This window comes from Halteromyces radiatus (genome assembly GCF_025201355.1).
Source record: "Halteromyces radiatus strain CBS 162.75 chromosome Unknown BX664scaffold_2, whole genome shotgun sequence".
Classification (NCBI taxonomy): Eukaryota; Fungi; Mucoromycota; class Mucoromycetes; order Mucorales; family Cunninghamellaceae; genus Halteromyces; species Halteromyces radiatus.
Window position 1 is genome coordinate 3160974 of NW_026251688.1, and position 23753 is coordinate 3184726.

At 33.1% G+C, this 23753-nt stretch overlaps 6 protein-coding genes across 6 annotated transcripts; 4 read left to right on the plus strand and 2 right to left on the minus strand.

Annotated features, from left to right (window-relative positions):
* Nucleotides 1–378: 378 nt before the first annotated feature.
* Nucleotides 379–6247, plus strand: BX664DRAFT_312183 (uncharacterized protein; the record flags this gene model as incomplete). Its single annotated transcript, XM_051542593.1, has 14 exons — nt 379–388; nt 575–576; nt 696–845; nt 958–1183; nt 1255–1340; nt 1396–1470; nt 1557–1763; nt 1844–2319; nt 2412–2479; nt 2567–4501; nt 4691–5393; nt 5470–5752; nt 5863–5980; nt 6054–6247. The coding sequence occupies 14 exons, from the start codon at nt 379–381 to the stop codon at nt 6245–6247; spliced, it is 4533 nt and encodes a 1510-aa protein (XP_051403564.1).
* Nucleotides 6248–7944: 1697 nt separating this feature from the next.
* Nucleotides 7945–10629, plus strand: BX664DRAFT_326143 (general substrate transporter). The gene is made up of 11 exons (XM_051544164.1): nt 7945–8029; nt 8099–8147; nt 8242–8272; nt 8325–8640; nt 8711–8742; nt 8833–9052; nt 9128–9308; nt 9390–9716; nt 9780–9978; nt 10101–10119; nt 10211–10629. The coding sequence occupies exons 1-11, from the start codon at nt 7991–7993 to the stop codon at nt 10349–10351; spliced, it is 1554 nt and encodes a 517-aa protein (XP_051403565.1). The 5' UTR covers nt 7945–7990; the 3' UTR covers nt 10352–10629.
* Nucleotides 10630–11004: 375 nt separating this feature from the next.
* Nucleotides 11005–12800, plus strand: BX664DRAFT_326146 (prohibitin-2). The gene is made up of 4 exons (XM_051544165.1): nt 11005–11270; nt 11620–11781; nt 11886–12265; nt 12336–12800. Exons 1-4 carry the CDS (start codon nt 11129–11131, stop codon nt 12537–12539), a joined length of 888 nt encoding a protein of 295 aa, XP_051403566.1. The 5' UTR covers nt 11005–11128; the 3' UTR covers nt 12540–12800.
* Nucleotides 12801–13064: 264 nt separating this feature from the next.
* Nucleotides 13065–16806, minus strand: BX664DRAFT_326148 (uncharacterized protein). Its single transcript, XM_051544166.1, has 10 exons — nt 16719–16806; nt 16584–16639; nt 16461–16518; nt 16032–16399; nt 15674–15965; nt 15306–15520; nt 14882–15190; nt 14566–14799; nt 14333–14501; nt 13065–14231 (listed from the first exon to the last, which is right to left on the minus strand). Exons 1-10 carry the CDS (start codon nt 16771–16773, stop codon nt 13321–13323), a joined length of 2667 nt encoding a protein of 888 aa, XP_051403567.1. The 5' UTR covers nt 16774–16806; the 3' UTR covers nt 13065–13320.
* An 87-nt stretch (nt 16807–16893) lies between these two features.
* On the minus strand, nt 16894–17831 carry BX664DRAFT_326151 (uncharacterized protein). The gene is made up of 3 exons (XM_051544167.1): nt 17679–17831; nt 17491–17612; nt 16894–17426 (listed from the first exon to the last, which is right to left on the minus strand). Exons 1-3 carry the CDS (start codon nt 17781–17783, stop codon nt 17204–17206), a joined length of 450 nt encoding a protein of 149 aa, XP_051403568.1. The 5' UTR covers nt 17784–17831; the 3' UTR covers nt 16894–17203.
* Nucleotides 17832–19260: 1429 nt separating this feature from the next.
* Nucleotides 19261–21866, plus strand: BX664DRAFT_326153 (kinase-like domain-containing protein). Its single transcript, XM_051544168.1, has 8 exons — nt 19261–19649; nt 19743–19904; nt 19964–20086; nt 20182–20348; nt 20441–20820; nt 20885–20948; nt 21023–21284; nt 21353–21866. Exons 1-8 carry the CDS (start codon nt 19599–19601, stop codon nt 21443–21445), a joined length of 1302 nt encoding a protein of 433 aa, XP_051403569.1. The 5' UTR covers nt 19261–19598; the 3' UTR covers nt 21446–21866.
* Nucleotides 21867–23753: the final 1887 nt, after the last annotated feature.

The following is a 23753-nucleotide window of genomic DNA, read 5'->3' on the forward strand; positions in this document are numbered from 1 at the left end:
TCAAGATTCAATCTAATGCAGTCAACCTTTTGTTGTTGTTTTTTTTTTCTTTCCTTTTTGCATAAATCTTGTCTCCTTCAGTGCAACCAACTAATCTAACATTTCATTTTTTTTTTTTAATTTTCTTTCTTTCTTTCTTTTTATGTGACAACATCATCATACTGAAAGTTTTTTTTTTAAATAATAATGATATATATTAAATAATTAAAGATGAATATCATAATCCTTTTATATATATATATATATCCAATACAGTTTTTGTGTGGGTCTGGTTCTATTTTCCAACTCCGTCCGGTTCATTTGAGATTTCAATTCTTTTTTTTTTTTCTTTTTCTTTTTTTTTTTTATTATTCTTTACAAACTTGAGGATTGTTACTTATGGAACAAGGTAAAACCATTCATACATGATAAAAAAAAATAATAGAAAAATAGAAAAATAAAAAAAGAGAAACAAATAAATTAATCATACTTTATTGAAATTATATTGTATTACGCGTTTCTTACTTTTTTTTTCTCTTTTCTCTTTTTTTTTTTTTTTTAAAAAAAAATTCTGTCTTTCTCATCGATGAAACAGAGGTAAAGAATGATCCAACTACTAGAATAGGAAAATCCTTATTATTGTTACATACATGTTGATATTAATTTACTTTTTTTTTATATATATTATTATTGTCATGATTTTGAACCTCTTTTAGCTTTATTATCTTATAGCCAAGTTCCTATCAGCAGGTCCTTGTAAAGCATCTGCTCAAGCTTTGGAACATGAACTTGATCAACAACGACAACTTTTACCACATACACTAACATACGATGGATCTCAAGTACCACTAACCATGGATCGATTGGTAAGTTCATCATCATCTTTTATTATAGTATAATAAAATCTAAAAAACAAAATCAAATATTTTTCCTTTTGATGATAATGTGTTTTTCTTTTTCTTTTTTTTTCTAATATAGAATAAGAAATATCCTGATGCAAAGGGACAATATCTTTTATCATTGATGGAACACCTTCTTCAACATTACAAAAAAACAGTTGATCCTCAGACATTACGGGCAAATGCTTTACGACATGGTGATGAATCTCTTTTGACCATGTTATCTGCTTTTGTTCCTGGAAAACAATATGAAAAATCAAACTATTTGACAATGACTCAACAAGAACTAGCTAACTTGTCAGTTCGTAAGTGTTAGAAATATATTATTATTATGTTAATAATAATAATCATCTTTTGACGTTACTCTTTTATATAGATCGAATGTTGATCGCTCGTGAAATGGGTGCTAATATTATGCAAAAGAGTTGTACTCAAACATTCTTATCAACTTTTTACAAAGAGGTAAATGCATATAATATAAAGAATATCATTTTTACTGATCTTTAATTTCATCTAGCGGGTTACTATCAATGGCCATCGATTTCCTGTTTTTTGTTTGGCTTTCGACAAAACAAATAGACGATTATTCACGGTAAGAGAAAGAAAAAAGAAAAAGAAAAAGGGAATGGTTTAAGATTATGATTATTTATTTGATACTTTTTTTTTTTTCTTTTGTAGGGAAGCGATGATTACTTGGTTAAAGTTTGGTGTGTTAGAACTGGATACTTGATATATACCATTCGTGGACATTACAATGTTATTACTGATATTGCCATCAATGAAGAAAATACTCTTATAGCAACAGCTTCTTCAGATGGTTACGTGCGTGTGTGGACAATGGATGGATATAAACAAGTAGCATCTTTACGACCTATATCAGCCAATGTAAGTGGATAAAAGAAAAAAGAGTTGTTAAGGAATTGGATTTTAAGAATTATGTTTTTTTTTTTTTGATAAATTATTAGGCAAAACCTTTTACAACTGTAAGATTCTCCCCATCACCAAGGTCAGAAACACGATATCTTATGGCAACAAATGAAGACGGTTATGTTCGATTATGGAAATGGAATCGCGATACCTTTCAATTCATGAATCCTGAATCACCAATTACATATAGTTGCAAATTTCGCGCAAGAGATAAATTACGGTGTTCTTCTTTCAATTATACTGGAACCAAGTTTACTGTGGCTGGTGATGATGGATTTGTCTACGTATTCTCAACAATCAAGAACAATCCTATCGATACTGGACGATCGAGTACTAGAACTTCAAATCAAGATGGTCAATCACGTAGACGACGAAGAGTAGCAAGTGCTCTTTTTCCAGATAAGAGTGGACAAGATCAACCACAACCTATTGAACCTATTGCTATATTGGAAGGACATATGGGAAGTGTCACTGATTTGGCCTTTAGTCATGATGGTCAAAGGATACTTAGTGGGTAAGTTGGAGTAGACATTGAAAGAATAGATAGATATTAATTCATTACCATTTTTTTTTTTTTTTTTTTTTACTTTCTCCCTTTTTCTTTAGTTCGCAAGATGGAACGGCTCGAATTTGGTCATACAATAACGAAAATGCTACTTGGACGTCAATAATTTGTAAGTATAATATCACGAGGAGAAAGGATATTGTTTACATCCATTTATTTACTTTATTTTATATCTTTATATTTCTTTATTCAATAGTGGATATCAAAAAAACTCCGGACGTCCCCATGGTGAAACCGTCAACAGCCTCAGAAACAGCGCAAAAAGCTAGCAAACGACTTGAAGATTCATCAATAGGTCAACAAGAGACATCTGAATTTGGAACTCTCATACCACCTCTCAGTCCATCACCCTCTGAATCGATCTTGAACAACTCGATTACCAACCAAATTATGCCTGTTTCAGTGGATACACTAACAAATCACATCGATTCATATCAGCCAAACAGTACGCCTGACCTAGTTACGACAAATATCAACATTACTGCCAATGCCGAACATCAAGATACTGAAGAATCACCTAAGGTATCAATGATTACTTGGACTGCTGATGATCGTCTATGTATTGTGGCAACCACTCATGGTGATATCAAGGTTTATTATGCTTATAACGGAGAACCTGCTTGTATACTCAAAGGACATAAGGGTGAAACATATGCTGTGGATAGTCATCCTCAAGATCCCAATACGATTCTTTCCGCTGGTTACGATGGCAATGTTATTTTGTGGGATATCAGACGACAAAATGTGATTACTTGGAGAAATCATCCTGGTAGAGTCTTTTTAGATTGCAAGTTTTCCAAGGATGGTATGAAATATGCAATTACTGATGATGAAGGCAACTGTACGTTATTTGGTATTAATGGATTAGACAAGGATTATGCTCAAACAAAGAACTGGACTCGTGGACAATATTTTTACAATGATTATCTTCCTGTTCGATATCAAGAAGATGGCACATTCGTGGATGAACAAACGAATCTATCGACACATTTACTTCCACCTTCACCCATCATTGATTTACAAGGCATTGAATACCCGCATCAACCAAGACGAGGATATGGTCGTGATATTACAATTCAAGCTCAAACATTTGAAACGGAAAACTCTCAACGTTTGGTATGTTACGACAAAGAAGAAAGGGATATTAGGACAGAAATACCTCCTTCATTACCTGTGATGGATCGCGCCCAAATTGCAAAACGACGACGTGACTTTGTGAAGAATGAGGATGATGATGAAAACGAAACTGGTGGTGCTGGATCAGCTTTGCCTCCATTCCAATTTCCTATACCGGCGACTCAAGCATATCTACTTCCTGATGATTCTGATGATGAAGATTACCGTGAAGAAGCAACTGGCGGACAAATCTATGGCAGTAGTGAAGAAGATAGTGAAGAAGAAAATGAGGATGTTGGCTCTGACGAATTTGAACATGTACCAACTTCTACTGTGGAACCTTGGGACGAAGACGAAACTGATGATGGTCCTCCTGTGACTCGAAGTAGGGCCGGTAGACAGCGTCACTTTAGTTCATCAGAATTATCAGACAATGACCTTTTACCTAGTACAGATGCACGACAATCTACAAGATCTTCTGCAAGAATATTACAACCATCTTCATCCAGTAGTACATCCAATATTGTCGACAGAACTAGTGAAGATCGGGCAACACGGGCGACTACTAGAAAAAGACGACGAGAAATTCAAGTTCAAAGCGATGAAGAAGAAGATGCACCTTTACGACCGAGACGAAGAGTACGTATGCGACCAAAATCATATATGGAAAGTGATCTGGATGATGACTTTGAAGAACTTGAAGATGATATGGTGAACATTACTGATTCCGGGGATGAAGCACAACCATCCTCAGTTGAAGCTGGTCCTTCAACATCAAACATTTCAACACGAAGTCGAAGAGGAACAAAGGCTCGATCTACGGTGATGGATAGCGAAAGTGATGACAGTAACAGTGATAACGATGATGATGATGATGATGATTTTGTGAAACTACCGAAACGAAAGATAGGCAAACGACGACTCCAAGCAAGGATAGCTGAAAGTGATGATGATGTTGTCATGCCAATGATGACAAGGGCTCACTCCTCTACAATGTCAACAAGTTCCACTGGTGGTTCACAACGACTGACACGATCACAACAACAACAACAACAACAACAACAACAACAACAGCAACAACAGTATCATCAGCAACAACAACAACAACAACAACAACAACAGCAACAACAGCAACAACAGCAACAACAACAATCCCAACGACGGTTGTCAAACTCGTCTAGAATCAGCAAAAGTAAAAATAAAGGTAAAAAACGGGCAACTACCAGCAAGACATCGCATAGACCAACACATCAACGTGGTATCAATATACTTCGAGATTTGACAGAAGAGGAAATCAAATTATATGAACCTTCACCATGGATCAGTATGACACAACGATCAGTTGAAAAATATTTACCACAAATGGGGGATCGTGTGGCATTACTTTTGGAAGGATATCAGCAATACTGGGAACAATCTGAAATGGTGGAATGTTTTGATGAAAGACATGGACCTCTTCAAATCAAGCAAAATGAACCTGTGATATTCGCTATTATAGATGGTATTTCTTGGCATGTTGGACCTCCCTGCTTTTGTCGCCTCAAACTTACAATACAAGAATTGACCAATATACGGGCTGTTGCAACTGAACAAGCGGATCCACATTGGGTATCTCCTTCGTCATCATCGTCATCTCGAAATGCTACTGGAAGACATGGTATAACTGGAATGGAAGAAATCATTGTAGAATATTCTGATGAAGATGGATGTCCTGAATTTTTGGTTCTCTGGGAACGTTTTTTGGCTTCCATGTCTATCTTTTTTGGTCCTGTACAACCTGGCCAACGAGTAGATGCTATGTACGATGTCGGCAAGTATACTGGACAGATATCGACTATCAACGACACCGGAATGTACTGGCAACGAGCAAAATCTCAAAGTCCTTGGGCTTGCTATCATATTATATGGTAAATAATAATAAAAAAAAAAAAAAAAGGAAAGGAAAGGAAAAGGATTATCTAATATTATTCTTTAATACATTAGGGACGATGATTCTTCACCTCCTGAAGACCTAAGTCCATGGGAAATTGTTCCTATTGGTGAAGATTTCTCGGAATGGTATGATGTTGGAAGTAGATTAACCGATCAGCAAATTCATCGTGCTAGAAGTGTTTTGGATTGGATATGTAACACCGACGACTTTCTTCTTTATGTGCATCAAGTTGATTACTATACTTATTCGAATTATCTGTCGAAAATTGCTTACCCAATCTGTCTGGAAATGGTCAAGGATAGACTGAATAATGGGTTTTATCGTCATTTAGAAGTAAGGTTTTCTATTTATTGATATATGTGGGGATGTGAATATAACTGTTCTAACATTTTCTCTTCCTCCTTTTTTTTTTTTTTTTTTTGTATGATCTTTATTATTGATAGGCTATAATTGATGATGTCGAATTGATTCGAAAAAATGCTCAAAATTACAATCATCCAACCTCTTTGGCGTACAAAAATGCTGCACGAATGGCCAATTTCTTTAGAACTCGAATGCGAAGTAAGTTTTGGTGAAAAAAAAAATGAAACATTCATTGTGATTTACTGATCTTTTTTTTTTTTTTGGACGTTAGATCCACGAATGCCATTATCATTGGGACGAACGCGCAAAACACAAGAAGAAGATGATGAATACAGCGACGCAAACATGCAAGAAGAAGATTCTGAAGATAGTGGATTGGAAAGCAAGGAAGCTGTTTTGATGGATGAAGTCTCGGAAGAATCGGATGCCTTTATAAATGACGATGACGATGAAGACGACGACTAATATCTGGAATATATATATATTACTATCACAAGACAATAGTGCCATTTCTATGATTACATTATATCTTCCCCTCTCTTTTTATATATATTAAATTATGTTTTTTGTAATTCTTAATCTTAAAAAAAAATAAAAAAAGACAAATAAAGATTTTGATGTTATATCTTTTTTTTTTCCTCTGTTGAAGAAATCAATGTTCCCCATTTTTAGGTACTTTTTATGATTTTAACATGACAACAGAATTTTTATAGTTGGAACCCAGTTATTATGTAACCAACGAGTACCGACGAAAGGGGTTTTAACACATGACTGATCCATCTTTTTCCCAAGCATAGGTTTTATTACTTCAATAGAAAAATAAGGACGATATATCTGTTATTCAATAATAATAATTCAAAGATGATGATATGTAGTGATAAGTATATGATGATCAAAGTTATGAACCCATAGTCTTGGATTTCAACAAAAGGGAAGGAAGATACCTTGATTTAAAATGCCGGTTTATTTGTTTGTTTTTTGTTGGCTTTCGTACCACCTTACGTTTATGATTCAGGTCATCCTCCCTCATAAATTTAACAACAGCGAAACTGGGTAAAGCTAATCCAAAATGATCATCACCCCACGGGGAAAATCCTCATTGCTAATGATGGTAATGAATCCAAAGCAATGAACCAAAGAAAAAAAAAATCATTGTCAAAAAAAAAAGAGAAAGAGAAGAGGTTAAATAGGAACATCATCTTATTAATTGATTGTTACTCTCATGAACGTATTAAGTTAGATCCCAGAGAATAGAAAACTATATTAAGAATACACAACATAGTTATCGGATGATTTCTTTCCTTTGATCGTTCAAGCCCACTTCTTTTTTCTTTTGATCTATCTTTCATCCTCTATTGTTATTGCAAGGGAAAAATAAAATAAAATAAATAAATAGAGCAATTGACATTACCATAGGAATTTTTTTCAGATTCTTCCCACCATAGCTGATTGAGAAAAAAAAATGACACTGTGTCAGCACTATTTTTTGTTTTCTTTGTCCACATGTCCTTCTCCAATGACTGATGTTTGTTTTGATCTTCAGATTATATATATATATTACTCATGAAATGATATTGTTCCATTGAAATTATTAAAAGACTATGAATTTAATAAATAATATGATTTGTATGATGACATGAAGGTGGTAACAGTGGATTATATATGGTACATCTTATTCCGAATCATCCTTTTTCTTTTAATCAAAAATTGAAACAAACGGGAAGGAATTTCCCACCACGATGTAAATGAGAAATAAAAGGCTCAAGTTAGGTAAAAAAAAAAAAAAAAAAAAAAAAAAAAAATTGAAGGAACAGGTTAACACCGGGCCAATCAGAAAAGAATCCATATAAGATTCTGATCCCCGTATTGCCTCATTTGGGAAATATTTTGGTTTATTGTACTTTCCGCGGTTCAAACCTCTTTGAATTTCATTATATAATCTTTTTGCCCAGAGTGATACAAAGAAATGAGAGGCAGAATTGAAGAAGAGGGTGGGGGCGCTAGGTGGGGAGTATGCTGAAAGAAATACAAAAAAAAGACAAAGAATCAGATTCAGCGGGGTATTAAACTCTTATGTTCTCACTACCTTAATTTTCCAAGTATAAAACTAACAAAAAAAAAAAAGTTTCCTTTTCTCTTTAGTCTTTTTCTTGTCCTTTTTCTTTTTTTTTTTTTTCTTCTTCTTCTTTTTCTCTTTATTATTTGACGATGGTGAATTGGACAAGGCTTACCACCAACGTCTATGTGGTAAGTACATTTACTTTTACTTCATTATAGAATTAGAACTAACTAACTACCATTATTGTGAATAAATAGATCTCTGCATGGGCATCTATTGGTGGTATTATGTTTGGCTTTGATATTGGTAAAATAAAAAAATAAATAAAAGGATAAAAAAAAAGAAAAAAAAAGGATATACTTATCAAAACTTGATTGATTTTTTTTTTTAATATTATTAGGTTCCAATAGTGGTACCATTGGTTTAAAACAGTAAGTTAAATAGGTATGGATAGACGTGAATTTTAATGGAAAATTAATATAGATATCAAGATTATTTTGGTCATCCAAGTGCTCTTTTACAAGGTGGGATCAATGGTGCTCTTTCTGCTGGTTGTTTCGTTGGTGCCTTGATTGCTGGTTATCCTGCTGATCGTTTTTCAAGAAAATATACCTTAATTGTTGCTTCCTCTCTCTTTGTTCTTGGTTCTGTGTTACAGGCTGCTACCAATGGTGTTCCTATGCTTTGCGCTGGTCGTGCTATCAATGGTCTTTCAGTTGGTGTCACTTCTATGGTGATTCCTTTGTATCAATCTGAAGTTGCTCCTAAAGAAATTCGTGGTCGATTGGTCGCTATTCAGGTAAATCATCATCATTATTATTATCATCATGAATGAATAACTTGATATTTTTTTTTCTTTATTCATATAGCAATGGTCTATTACTTGGGGTATTTTCCTTGCGTAAGTGTTACACTGAATTACTTCACTCAGATGATCATATGAAATCCTTTCTCACTCCTTTTTTTTTTTTTTTTTTTTTTTTTTTTTTAGGTTTTGGATTCAAACTGGTTGTGGTCATATCGAATCTACTGCTGCTTTCCGTGTTTTCTGGGCCATTCAAACAGTTCCTGCTCTTATCCTGTGTGCTGGTATGTGGGCTTTCCCTTTCTCTCCTCGTTGGTTAGCTGATAAAGGACGAATGGATGAAGCTATCAAGGTTCTTGCTGATATCCATGGTAATGGTGATCCAAATCATCCTCGCGTTCTATTGGTAAATATATAAAAAAAAAGAAATATGAATCACGTTGTAGATGGATGTTAATATTTTGAATTTCATGATTTACAGGAAATTGAAGAAATTAATGCCGTTGTCAAATTTGATCGTGAACAAGCATCTCATCGTTATACCGACTTATTTAAACCTGGTATTGCTTACCGTGTTTTCTTGGGTGTCTTTTTGCAAATCTGGCAACAGTTGACTGGTATGAATATCATCATGTTCTACGTTGTCTTCCTTTTCCAACAAGGTAATTCTATTTTTTATTATATCATTGGATTTATGGTTTTATTGATATATTATGTGTTTTATTTTTTTTTCTCAATTATAGCTGGTATTGGTAACGATCAAAATAGTACCTTGATTGCTTCTGGTGTCAGTTATGTGATCAATGTTGTCATGACCGTCCCTGCCATCTTGTTTGTCGATAGATGGGGTCGTCGTCCTACCATGATCTTTGGTGCTCTTGCCATGTCTACATTCCTTTGGCTCGTGGGAGGTCTTCTCAAGACTGGTGACTGGTATGTTGAAACAAATCCTGCTGCAGCTAACTATGGCAAATGGTCGGTGCATTTACCCAATGATCATACTACCAATGCTGTTGTCGCTTTTGTCTATCTTTTCACTGCAAGTTTCGCTGTAACGTGGGGTCCTTTGGGTAAGAAGAAGATGGATTGAAGAAAGTAAGACCTCATGCTTTTTTTTTTTTTTTTTTTTTTAGGTTGGATTTACCCTGCTGAAATTTATCCTCTTCGTGTACGTGCTATGGCAGTTTCTCTCTCCACCGCTGCTAACTGGTTCTTCAATTGGTTACTCAGTTTCGCTGTGCCCATGATGATGGAAAGTCTGCATTATGGTCTTTATATGCTCTTTGCTGGTTTCAATTTCCTTATGGCTATGCATGTCTACCTCGCTTATCCGTAAGTAAATTGTAAAAAAAAAAAAAAAAAAAAAAAAAAAGAATGGATGGATGATAGTGAATAAATTAAAAAAAAAAAGTGAACTCATGATATCTTATTTCCCTGTATCTTTATTTCTATAGTGAAACTAAAGGATTCACAGTAAGCTTCAAACAATTACCCAAAAAAAAAAAAAAAAATAGGATTCGTTATTATTGTTAGCTTACTCTTTCTTTCTCTTTCTCTCCTGTAGCTCGAAGAAATGAACGTTGTATTCGAAACCAACCCCCGTAAGAAAGTTGATCGTGAATATATTGCTCAACGTATGAAGGAAACTCTTGGTACTGAAATCGACAAGCTTCCTGCTGAAGGGGAAAAATCCGAAACTGTCTAGTTGATATTGTATCCATTAATATGGTATTGTAGCGTATGATTATTAGTTATTCTTTATCCCTCTTTTTTTATTATTTTTATTACTCTTATTCTTTATTTCTTATTAGTTAGAGTGGATTTTTTTTTTTCTTTATCTCTTCTCTTCCTCTTTTTTTTTTATTATTATTGGATGACATTGCCAATGGGTGATTGTTAATATTTTTTTTTTTATGTTGTAATTTATCCTTGGTTCACTAATAAACAAATTCTTTCATTTTGATGATCTGCTGACCTCTGCAATATGTGAATCGTATGTATAATTCTGACTTGTTGACATGATTATTACCAATAACAGTGCTTGCACAGCAGATCATGATGATGCTGAACGGGTATATGATTGAACATGCTGACCCTTATGGCGATCTTTGAGAATATGATGGGATAATAGTATGATGGGATGTTATTGTTTTTTTATGCTGGTAATAATGATATTGAAATTACTCTTAATGACTTGTTACTGAAGTGATTTTTATCCTATTAAGCCATTTATATAGTGATTGTTTAATGCTTCTGTTACAATAGTGGCGATTTTCCTCTTATAGGTAGTAAGGACAGAACGGAGTGTGAAAACGAACCAGCCACCGTTCCCTATGTTTTTTTTTCATCACTTTTTTTTTTTTTTTTGGTCTGAAGGGAAAAGGTGGGTGAGGGTAGGGGTGGAAAAAACATATCCTTCACTTTTTTTTTTTCCCTTTCGTCTTTCTTTTTTTTTCTTTTTAATTTATACATTACACAAGACATGGCTCAACAAGCAAAACAAGCAGCTCAAAAGTTGGGTGGCATGTTCCCTAAGGGTTCTGGTAAAGGTGCTGGCTCTGCCGCTGGTGCTTTGGTTGTCCTCGGTGCCTTGGGTTACGGTGTCAATGCTTCTCTTTTCAACGGTAAGAAAATCAATAATACATGAACATTCTCTTCTTCTTCTTTTTTCTTTGTTTTCATACACTGGCGAATAAAATCAAAAATAAACAACAATAATAACAACAAAGGTATCGAATTCGACATGTATATCAAAGGCATCAAATAGATCGAAACCACCTCATTCTTTTGAACCATTCTTGACTGTATAATCAATCAAACAACATCGAATGAAGAAGAAGAAGAAGAAGAAGAAGAAGAAGAAGAAGAAGAAGAAGAAGAAGAAGAAGAAGAAAAAATACCACTTACTTTGATACATATAACGAAAGTAGAATTTGAACTGATCATTTTTTTTTTTTGTTTTCTTTCATTTAGTTGATGGTGGTCACCGTGCTATCAAATATACTCGTCTCTTTGGTGTTCAAAACACTGTATATAACGAAGGTACTCACTTTATGATCCCCTGGTTCGAAACTCCCATTGTTTATGATGTTCGTGCTAAACCTCGCAATGTTGGTTCCTTGACTGGTACCAAAGGTAATACAATAAAAGAAATATTCTTTTGGAAAAAAGAAAAACATGTGGAAAGAATGTTCTATTATAGATACATTAATCATGATTTTTTTTTTGATGGAAAACAGATTTGCAAATGGTCAATATTACTTGTCGTGTTTTGTCCAAGCCTCGTGTGGATCAACTTGCCACTGTTTACCGTACTCTTGGTCAAGATTATGATGAACGTATTCTTCCTTCCATTGTCAATGAAGTATTGAAGTCTGTTGTTGCTCAATTCACCGCTTCTCAATTGATCACTCAACGTGAACGTGTATCTCGTCTTGTACGTGAAAACTTGGTGCGTCGTGCTTTACGTTTCAACATTGTTTTGGATGATGTGTCTATCACTCATGTTGGTTTCTCTCCTGTCTTTGAAAGTGCTGTTGAAGCCAAGCAAATTGCCCAACAAGATGCTCAACGTGCTGCCTTTGTGGTTGACAAGGCTCGTCAAGAAAAACAATCAGTGGTATGTATTATTGATGGGAATGGATAGATGATCAGATATCTCATCACTCTTTTTTTTTTTTTTGGAATAGATTGTTCGTGCTCAAGGTGAAGCCAAATCTGCTGAATTGATTGGTGAAGCTATCAAGAACAAGCCTGGATTCTTGGAATTGAAGCGTATTGAAGCTGCTCGTGAAATTGCTTCTGTGATCTCCCGAAGTGGTAACCGTGTCATGCTCGATTCTGATACTTTGTTGCTCAATATCAATGCCTCTGAAGCTACTGCTAAGAAATAGATATTATTATTATTTTTATTTTTTTATCTCCTCTTCTTATCACTCATCTTAAACAATAGTCCATATACTTTTTTTCTCTCTCATATTGTTATCATTTTGGTACATTTATATAGTCTTTTTTTATTCTCTTCTTTTTTTTTCACTTTGTTTCCTCTTTTTGAATTCACCACCCTCCTCCTCCTTCCTCTCTTTCTATTTATGTCTCATAAAAAGGAAGAATTATATATAATAAATCAATAAAAAAAAAAAAGAAGATCCTTTGATACACTTTGTATAATTTTTTTTGTTAGTGAATCAAAAAGAGTCAACCCATCAATAATGCGTAGAGAACCGCAAAAAAGAAAAAGGGAAAAAGATGCACGGTCAAAAAAAATATTGAAAATTAATATTAGTATCGACTTTTCAATATGAGAAGTCAATTCAGTATTCCATCATTAAGAAAAAATCATACTGCTACTATTGAGATGTCTATACTAATATTAATTTATCATCCTTTTTTTTTTTTTTTTTTTTTTTTTTTTTTTTTTTTTTTACTGTGATGGAAGTAACATCCGACACAAAACCATTCCTCCACAACAAACAAATAAAGTAAACGATACATATAAATCATTGATAAAGCCCAGTACAGCATCATCAGAGCATTTATTGATATTAAAAAAAAGGCAATGGTATAAACATGAAGAATGAGCGAAAGAGGATGTAACTAATAAGTTAATAAATAAATAAAAAGAGAAAAAAGAAAAGAAAGGTGTACATATAAGGAGATGAAAAAAAAAAAACATCAGAATTGAAACAGAGGATCGTGTTGCTGTGGACCAGCAGGTTGATTGTTATTGTTATTGTTGTTACCAAATCGGAATTGACGTACATAGACTAACCATCCAACCAAAAGACAAATGCCGAGAATAATCAAGCTTTCAATCAATTCATCCTCTTCGGAGGAGTCGTCATCTTCTTGTGCTGTGCCATCAGCTCGTCGGCGATGTCGTTCATTACTACCTGTAAGTTCATGCATATCATCCTCCTGTTCTTCCAATTCCTTGTGTCTGTTGTATTGTCGACGAAGTTCATCTTCAGCTCCACGTTCATTCCATTGCCCATTATGATCATCATGCCCTTCAATCTGTTGACGTTGACGAGCTTGTTGGATTGCCATCGCTTCCTCTGATGGTGTATGTTGATCTTGTAATTCATCCCATCCATCCTGTTGTTGCTGTTGGTGATTTTGACGTTGCTGTCGATATTTTGGATCTTGAGAGAAAAACAATTCATTGCCGACTTCACCACCAATAAGCCATTCCCAATAATATTTAGCGTAGAGTTTGATCAGTGATAACTTGACAGGAAGATAGGCGTTCCCACTTGTAGTCAATGCAGTATCGTAAGCACGTTTCGCAAGATGGAAATCTTTAGCAACTCCAATTCCATTTTCATACATCCAACCAAGGTTCCACATAGCCATAGGTGACATTTCCAATTCAGCAGCTATTCGATAACATGATGCCGCCTTATCATAATCCACTTCAGTCCCAATCCCACGGTAGTAGTAATCACCCATCTTGACTCTTGAATCCACATTGTTTTGATTGGCAGATCTGGACCAATAGATCAATGCAAGTTCTTCCAAATAATTGTCTCTTGCTGGTCTTTCCTCTAAACCGATTTGCTCCGGAATATTGAGTGCCACTTTATCTATTATTATCATTTTTTTTTTTAGAAAAAAAAAGGAAGAAAAATTGTTTAGAAAATCCAAATAAATAAAAAATTGCGAATGCTTCATTTTATTTATTTACCTGTATCTAATAAATAAGCAGCGTTGGATTGAGCAATTTCGTAACCACGTTCAGCAGCGAGCATATAAGATAGTAAGGCATTGTCCAAATCACCACGCATATAGGCATCATAAGCAGTGTCCATAGTTGGATATAACCAGTCGCCACGTTCAGCAATCGCTTTGTAGTACTATAAAAAAAAATAAATAAAATGAGAACTCTTGAACTTTTTTTTCGTTTCTTTTTTTACATACCGAGACAGCATGTTTACACGATGGTCTATCCATTCCAATTCCCTTTTCATAAAGTTGACCGAGATACCAATAGGCAAGCAAATGTTTAGATGTTTCTGCTGCAAGTTCAAAAAGCTTGATACTTTCCGTCACAGTAGATGGATGATTCATGTATTCCTTTGCAAGATTGACACGAGCATCAGCATTTTTCAGATTGGCAGCTTGTTTAAAAAGCATGATAGCTTGTTCATAGTCCTAACAAAAAAAAAAGTTACTATCTTGATACACACCATTTCCTTTCTTTTTTTTTTAAGGAAAAAAAAAGAAGATAACTTACCTTCTTTTCACCCTTCATTTGAATCAGACCTAATCCATTCATAGAAGCAGAATCTTGTAATTCTGTACCAACCATAAACCATTTATAAGCCATCTCTATATTTTCGGAAACACCTTCACCACGCATAAACATCTTTCCAAGATAACCCGCTGCTTGTCCAATGGCTTTTCCAATTTCACTTTTCACCATTGAATCTGGAAGTTTTCCAGAAGGTAATCTACGAACCACAGCTTTGAAAAAGTAGAGGGCTTCTCCAAAATCACGAGGAACATTTCTTGATCCATGGTAGTATATTTCGCCAAGTCGTAGCTATATATAGATATATGCAGAAACAAAAAAAAAAAAGTGACAAGTCAATTATTACCTTTTTACAAATTTTTTTCTTCTCCTTTTTTTTTTTTTTTTTTTTTTTTTTTTTTTTTACCTGGGCTTCAATATCGCCTTTTTGGAGAGCCAAGTATCTAAGATATTGTAATACTTCTTCGATGCTAACGGATTTATCCGAATTGCTACGATGCATTTTGTCTGTCATCACACTTGCACCATATCCATATACTCCACCATCATCATCAGCTAGTCGTATTTTGGGTAAAGGAAGAGCTAGACCACCAGGAGGACCAGAAAGGTAATGATTAATGGCTAAATTGAGAAGATAGAGATGATTAAAGATAAAGTTAAGCTTAATTTCCTCCTCTTTTTTTTTTTTTTTAACCCCTTCCAATTTTCAGTCAAGATATTTCCTGTTTTTTTTTTTTTTTTTTTTTTTTTTTTTTTTTTTTTTTTTTTTCTTACCTTTCTCGGCGACTATCCTGTAATAATATACCGCGTCAGTACAACTTTGATCTGTACCAATGCCTAGTAGATAACGATAACCCAGAGTCATTTCGGCTGCCGTGTCACCACCTAAAGCAGCAAAAGTATGATGTAAAAAGGCTTGAGCTTGATCACGTTGAATAACATTTCCAACACCAGTGGCATACATAAATCCAATCATTTGTTGAGCTGTTGCATTTCCAGTATTCGCTAATTTCTGATAGTAATCAAATGCTAATTTGTAATCACGGGGTTGAGAATATTTTTCATACTAGAGTTAAAAGTTAGAATTAGTCTTTCTCTAGTATGAATCCTTTTTTTTTTTTTTTGAACTTACAAAGTACATTTCTGCTAATAAAAATAACGCGTCCTTATTTCCATATGTTTTTCCAGCTTCTTCTAATAATCGTGTTGCTTCCTGTAAACGTTCGTCCTGTTGGTTGATGCCTTGTGTGGTGGAGGATGATGACGAAGTTTGAATGTCTTCTTTATTCTCAGTAGAGGACGTAGTAGTTTTAGCGGTGCTATCGGTAAGATAAGAGTCTATCCATTTCCATATAGAGTCAGTGGCAATATGATATAGTCCCACGACTCCTGTTTGTCTCCCTTTGAGTGGCAATGGCTTGTGCTTGGTGGAGGTAGAAGAAGACTGTATTTTTGTTAAGGTTTCTAGTTGCTGTAAAGCTTGTTCATATAATAGTTGACCTAAAAAAATATTGAATCTTAAGAGTCAGTTTAAAGTTGTGGGGATGATAGTATGATGTACCTTGATTAGAGAATGCAGTATCTTCTGTGGTCTGGTGTTGATATTCATTTTGTAAAACCTAAGTTATAATAGAACAGATGCTTAAATTAGATATTATATAAAAAAATAGAATAATATAATTACATGAGTTTGTGATTCTTCTTGAGCCAATATTAGAGTCGAGAAGGTAAGAATAATTGCTATAATATAAGATTGAAAGTTAAAAAAAAAAAAGGTTAGATATAAAGATGGGAGATTATAGTATATTTTTATTATTACGTGTGATATAAAATAATAAATTGACTTTCCATGGTTTTCGTTTTATATAAACCATGTCAAGTGATAAATGATACACGACAAGAGAAAAGTAAAGAAGTAGAACGAAAAAAAAAAAAAGAAAGTCGTGCTCGACCCTTATTTGATGATTTTAGATTGGAAACTCCGCCGCTTGAAATTTGTTTAAAGTGTAGAGGAGAGTTATCAATTTCTTTTTTATTTCATTTAAATGACAAAATTATATGATGCCTAAAGAATCAAACTAATAATAATGTATCTATCAATCAATCTATTCTAAATTGTTCGTATCAAATACAAAAGTTCCAATAGATCACAAGCTCCAAAAAAAAGAAAAAAAGAAGACAGTCCATCCTCTTTTTTTTTTTTTTCTTTTTCTTTTGCTTTGTCATCATTGATTGACAAGTTTTGAGTTGTTCCAAAACATATTGAGTTGTTCCATATATATATATAATAAAATAGGACTAAGTTCAATATGAAGTAGTAGTATTTTGAATCACTTGATCAATTTTCCTTCGCCATTGTTGAATTTTATCTTGAGGTGAGATATAATTTTCGGAAATAGTGGAAGAAAAATATTCAGTTGAAAAGATATGTTGAACATCCACTTTATCTAATTCATCATAAACAGTTTGTAATTCTTTGACGACAGTTTCATTATGTTCCATTTGTTTATAAAATGTCAAGTAAGTACTATAAAATAAAATTAAAAAAAATTTAGTATTAATCATATTTGTTTTATATTATATATATATACCTTAGCTTTCCGCGTAATATACCTAATTCTTTTCCAATAGCTAGTCCTTCAATATAACCTTTATCAAAACCATGTTGCATACGAACTTCCTTCCCTTCTATGATTCCTTCTTTATATCCATCCTAATATAAAAGAGAAAAATGCGTGTTATTCACGAAAAAAAAAAATAAAAATAAAAAAGCTTTTACGTTGCCATGGTTTTCTTGAAGTCTTTCCCAATCTTTTTCAGCAATGATACGATCATAGTTATTTTCATCATCACTAGAAGCCCAAATATCGTTATCTGAATCCATTTTGATCTATGTTAAAGAGAATAGAAAAAAAAATATATTTTTTTTTTTAGGAAAAAAGGATGAAATGTCTCAGTTTAATATCAGCCAGAAAAAAAAAAAAAAACTTTTTCGCACTCAATAAGTACCAAAATAGGATGGACGTGGTAAAAATAGAAAATGTAAAGAAAAGAGAGAAAAAAAAAATAAACAAAAAGGTATATACCTGATTATAGGTTCCATCGTTTTATTTTTATCAATAACAAACTATCATATCTAACCTCTCCTTAATACTATTGTTGAAGTTTGTAATTAACTGTAATTAAATGAACCATATTAATTCATTCGCGTGGATATCGGATTAAAAAAAAAAAAAAAAGGTCTATGCTGAGCCCTTTGTTCGATCACAATGACCAATCATATAAAAAAGGAAAAAGAATCAATAGAAAATCTTGTGATGAAACTTTATTATAATACAGGATGAATAAAATAAATAAAACAGGGGAGAATGTGTGTATGCAATAATCAAGAAAATTGGTAAGGTGCAGGAGTCTTCAAATCTAATTCTAAACGAAGTCGATTATGTTCCCATTCCCTTTCAATTGTATAATCTGTTTCATCAAAAGTGGAGCCTAAAATACCTTGTACACGTTGATTTAAAGTAAAATGTTGAGGAGGTCTTGGCGGAAGTGATACTGTTGACTTGGGTAATGGTTCTATGATAGTGATTGTATTTTTTGTTTCTTGTGTTGCTAAATGTTGAGAGTCTCGTGGTGTTGTTGGTGTATAATGTTCTTCATCATCATCAGATGATATAATTTGATCCAATTCAGTCATAGAAGCTCTAAACTTTGTAAAAAATCCAAACTTTTTATTACTGATAGGAGATGATGATGATGATAAAGAAGATATAGTTGATGTTGGACTGGTATTGATAGCAGGTTTGTTTGTAGTGTGTTGTAACCAAGAGAATGTTTTTGAAATAGATTGTCTTTTATCCATGGATGATTTTGATAGTGTCATTATTATTTTATATAAACAAGAATAGTAAAGAAAAAAAAAAGAAAAGAAAAGAAAAGAAAAGAAAGAAAGAAAGAAAGAAAGAAAGAAAGAAAGAAAGAAAGAAAGAAAGAAAGAAAGAAAGAAAGAAAGAAAGAAAGAAAAAGTGTTAACTCTCTGGGACTTAATCGTTTTATGCGGAAGGCGGAGAGCCTAGAAAAGGGAAATTTGGTGGGATAAAAAAAAATCACGATAGATACAGCTGTCAATAGGGTTTCAACGTTTTTTTTTTTTTTATTTTATTTTATTTTTTTTTTCTTTCTTTTTTTTTTTTTTTTGAGTAGCAAAAGAACTAATCATGCAAACCAGTGCACGTCATCAAAAGACTGCAGAGAAAAGTGTAACCCGATATCATGTGCCTTTTGGTGATGGTTGCACATCAATATCCGCCATTTCAAATCTTTATCCCCTTTCATATTTTTTTTTTTCTTTTCTTTAATACCCCACTTTGATATTTCTTTTCTTTTTCTTTTCTTTTCTTTTTTTTTTTTCTTTTTTCTTTTGAACAATAATATTATCCCACTACCATTCCTTTTAATTTCCCTTAAACATTCCTTTATTCTTTTTCTATCTTCCTCTCGTTTAGTCAACTTACATTTCGAATAACAAATTCTTTCTCTTCTTCTATTTTCTTTTTCTCATTCTCTCACACTCTCCTGAAAACGAGTTTTCTTCTTCACTTATAAAACACGCCTCTCTTCCAATACTCACCCCCTTCTTACCATATATACACACTCCTTGATATATTCTACTCTCCTACACTTCCTCCTTCCGACAAGAATGCAACCTATCAACCAAAAACGAACTCCCAAAACTCAAACTTCTTCAAAGGTAAATAAATAAACTAATATATTTATCATAATTTTATTCATTTCTTAACCTTTTTCTTTATATAATATATACATATATTTATATCATTTCAAGATGGCGATACTTCAAAAGAGCAAGTCAGAGCCTAATTGTACCAGTACTACTTCTAATACATTTCGTGTTGCTTCTATTTATCCTAAACGCAAATCAACTGGAAACTTACGTCGTCAATCTTCACTTTCGGATGGAAAATTATCAAATTCAACTTCCAATAAGGTATATAAATAGGAATCATATTAAAAAGAACATTTTTATTTATCATTTTTATTTAATAGGATGTATGGAGATCTCCTGGTTGTTATGAAGTACCCGATATTCTTGGAAATGCTTATTTGAAACCAGAAATACCAGTTGCTTTGAATTTACGACCTATGGATCCTGCTAAACAAGTTACCAAGGTAAAGAACAAAAAAAAAAAAAAAGATAATAATAAATCAATAATAATTATATTAATTTACATTTATTAAATTTATTTATATATATATATAAATAGCGTCCATGGTATCCTCCTAGTCCTCATTATCAAATCCCTCAGTTGCCACCCCTAGCCCGTGCTGAAAACAAATTTGAAGCCAAGATGAAAAAAATCTTACCCAAGGTCACTATAAGAACATCTGATCCTCGTCAACGTTATTCTGATTTCAAGGAAATTGGTACAGGGTAAATATACAAAAAAAAAAAAAAAAAAAGCAGTAGAACATGATCTTTTATTTGTTTATTTTTATTTTCTAATATTTGTACTACCAAATTAGGGTCAATGGTGCGGTGGTTAGAGCTAGTTTTAGAAAACAACCCAATGTACAACTGGCTATCAAACGATGTAAATTGGATCCCGATCGTGAATATCGTGCTGCTATTCTTCGAGAATTACGAATCATGGCTAGTGGACATGCAAATTTGATCAAATTACGTGAAGTTACCATGTGCCGTGATGATATTTGGATTGCTATGGATTTGATGCGTTGTTCAGTTTTCGCTATTCTTTGTCAACGTGGTATTCCTGAAGGTTTTACTGTACATATTGCTTGTGAAACTTTGAAAGCTTTGATTTACTTGCATAGTAAAGGCTTACTCCATCGTGATGTCAAATGTGAAAACCTGTTACTTGGTTGGAATGGTCAAATTAAATTAGGTAAGAAAAACAACTATCATTTAGGATTGATTTACTTACTCCTTTTTATTTTATATATATATAGCTGATTTTGGTTTAGCTGCTCGTTTAGATAGACGAAATCGTGATAGACTGGGTACAACTAAATGGTAATAAGAAAAGAAAAGAAAAGAAAAAAAAAACAAATAAAATATTTACATTTTTTTTTTCTTTTTACTAATAGGATGGCACCAGAAGTTATCCGAGAAGAATATTATGATGAAAAGATTGATATGTGGTCTCTTGGTATTACTATTATTGAAATGATGGATCGTGTCCCTCCTCATTATTTGATCAAGGATGAAGAAGAATTGTTTGATATCATTGCTACAGAACCAAGTCCTACCTTTACTTATAGTCATCCTTCTATGTATATGCGAGGTCTTGTTGCCTGGTTATTGGATGAAGAAGCTTCTACTCGTCCTTCTGCAAAGGATGTCTTAATGGTAAAATCCTACCCTCCCCCCCAAAAAAAAGGATGAATGATATATTGATTTTATATTTTTTTTAATAGGAAATCGATGCTCATATCAAGAGTAACTTGCTTCCTTATACGACTTCCCACGAATTGGCTCGCTTTGCTAACCATGTCCTTCCTCAGTACTGAATCATGTGATTCCTTCTCTAGCATTAGTTTCATTCATCATTTACTTACCATTACTATTATCCATTATTATCTTTATTATTATATTCTTCTCTCTTACTTTAGATCTTCAATTTACCTTTATGCACAAACCTTTATATCACCTCATCTTTCTAATATTACCCATTTGACTTATTTTTTTTATTCCATTTTCCCATCCATTGAATTTCTTTACCTTATTATGATGACTCCCTTTCTCACACAACCTCTCTTCCTCTTGTTATTTAATTTATTTGTTTTTTTTTTCTACTACTCTTTAGGCATTCCATTTATTTTCCTTATTCCATAGAAATCTCATCCTTTTTTTTATTCTTGTTTTCTTTATTTAGAACATTATTATTCTTTATTCTATGCCAAATAAAACAAACTCACATTACAAACCATATTTATCATCAGGATCTGCCATCTCACTGACCAGCTTGTTTGATCTTTTTTTTTCTGAGATAGTAAACATATTTTGCGTTATGTCCTATCGTTTGATGTAATACGATATGTTTAGAGCTTGAGCAATCATCTAACAAATTGCTGTTTACCTTATTCATCTATTTTCTTTTATTGCTACCTTCACATCCTAACTAGGAACTTTTCATTTTACATCATACTGCGTATATACGTGGTAAAATATGCTAAATTACGAAAATTATCTCATACCATCATAACGTATCATCCATCATTACATATCATCAAATCATTCGATGCTGTATTATTATGCCATCACTGCTACTTACATCAACATACAATTACTATAATCACCATTTAATGAATTTAACAATGATCATCTATTTTAATGGAAGATAAAAAGTCAAAAGTGAAATCAAAGTATAAATCTCTGAGTAAAATATCCGCATGATCAAAGAACCTTAAGGAGAAAGCATATCTACCTGATATCATATAATATATATCATGGACCTGATTGATGTGTTTTCATTTACGATCACTCCCTCCCCTCATATTTCCTTCATTGTTTATTTATGCTTTGTCCGATGGATGATCTCTCTAAAAGGAACTGCAACTAAAATTGGTTTGTTTTTTTTTTTTTTTTTAAGCAGTTGATGGTATCTGTAGATACAAACCTAATAGTAGCAGTAGTAGTGATCATCATTGTATATCGGATCAATTAGAGGAGAAGAAGGAGATGAAGGTGATGATCATCATTGATACAAAACCATTGCATCTTTTGTTACACTGCAGCTATTGATAAACCAGGAAAGTCAGCTTGCTTGTCTTCTTTTACTTTTTATTCAAAATAATTCAGGGACTCTATCATTAATATATAATGATTACTCTCAGATTCTTTTTAAGATAGGAATGTCGGATAGGATACTAAACAGAAAAGACAGGGTAACAATGGAAAGGAAAAAAAAAAAGAAAAAAAAGATGGATCTTTATTGTTAACCGCACTATTTTCATATAGGGGTGGAGTTTCATCTTTCCATCACTCCTACTTCATAAAACACTCTGAGGGATCCATGATGCACTCCTCCTGTACCTCATGTTTTTGTAACAGAAGAAAAAAAAAATGGAAAAAAGCCCACTGACTCTTTTCCATTTGTTAAGAAAGTGACACGTTTTTCTTATTCAATTGTAACTGAGCCCTGGAGATAAAAAAAAAAAGTGAGAAACAAAGGGTCTCCTTTTATGAGGTTTGTTTGGTTGGTTTTCTGTTATGAGCCGAGTGACGGATTATGTGGATGAATCATTTCTTTTTATAATTGAACCTGCATGAACTGCAAGTCTTAAAAAAAAAAAAAAAAAAAAAAAGAAAAAAAACAAAGGTCTGTTGACAAACTCAATTGAATACTTGTTTTTACTTTATTTTATTTTATTAAATGCGATCGACATAAAAAAAAAAGGATGATGATGAAAATAATAAGGTCATAAGATCTTAAGGGTATTGAAATAATACCGAGATATATATATAAAAAAAAAAAGGAGTAGTAAGAATCATAGAAATAAAGATGAATAGATAAAGGGATCCAAAGTCGTCATCAGAATGTGGCAAGATGTCAAACACAGCAACTCACAATGACTTTCAGGGGCAAAGAGGAAAAAGGAAAAAAGATTGGGGAGAGTCCACGTTCAATTTGATGACTCTAGAATAGCTTTGCCACATGTTTTTAGTTCATTAGCCACCCATCGTTTGGTATGTTTTAGAACTAAACCATTAAGAAAAAAAAAATAAAATAAAAAAATAAACCTTTCACCCATTGCCACCCCTTTCTTCCTTCTCTTCCTTTTATGGAAAATCCCAAAAAAAAAAGGTCACTTTTTT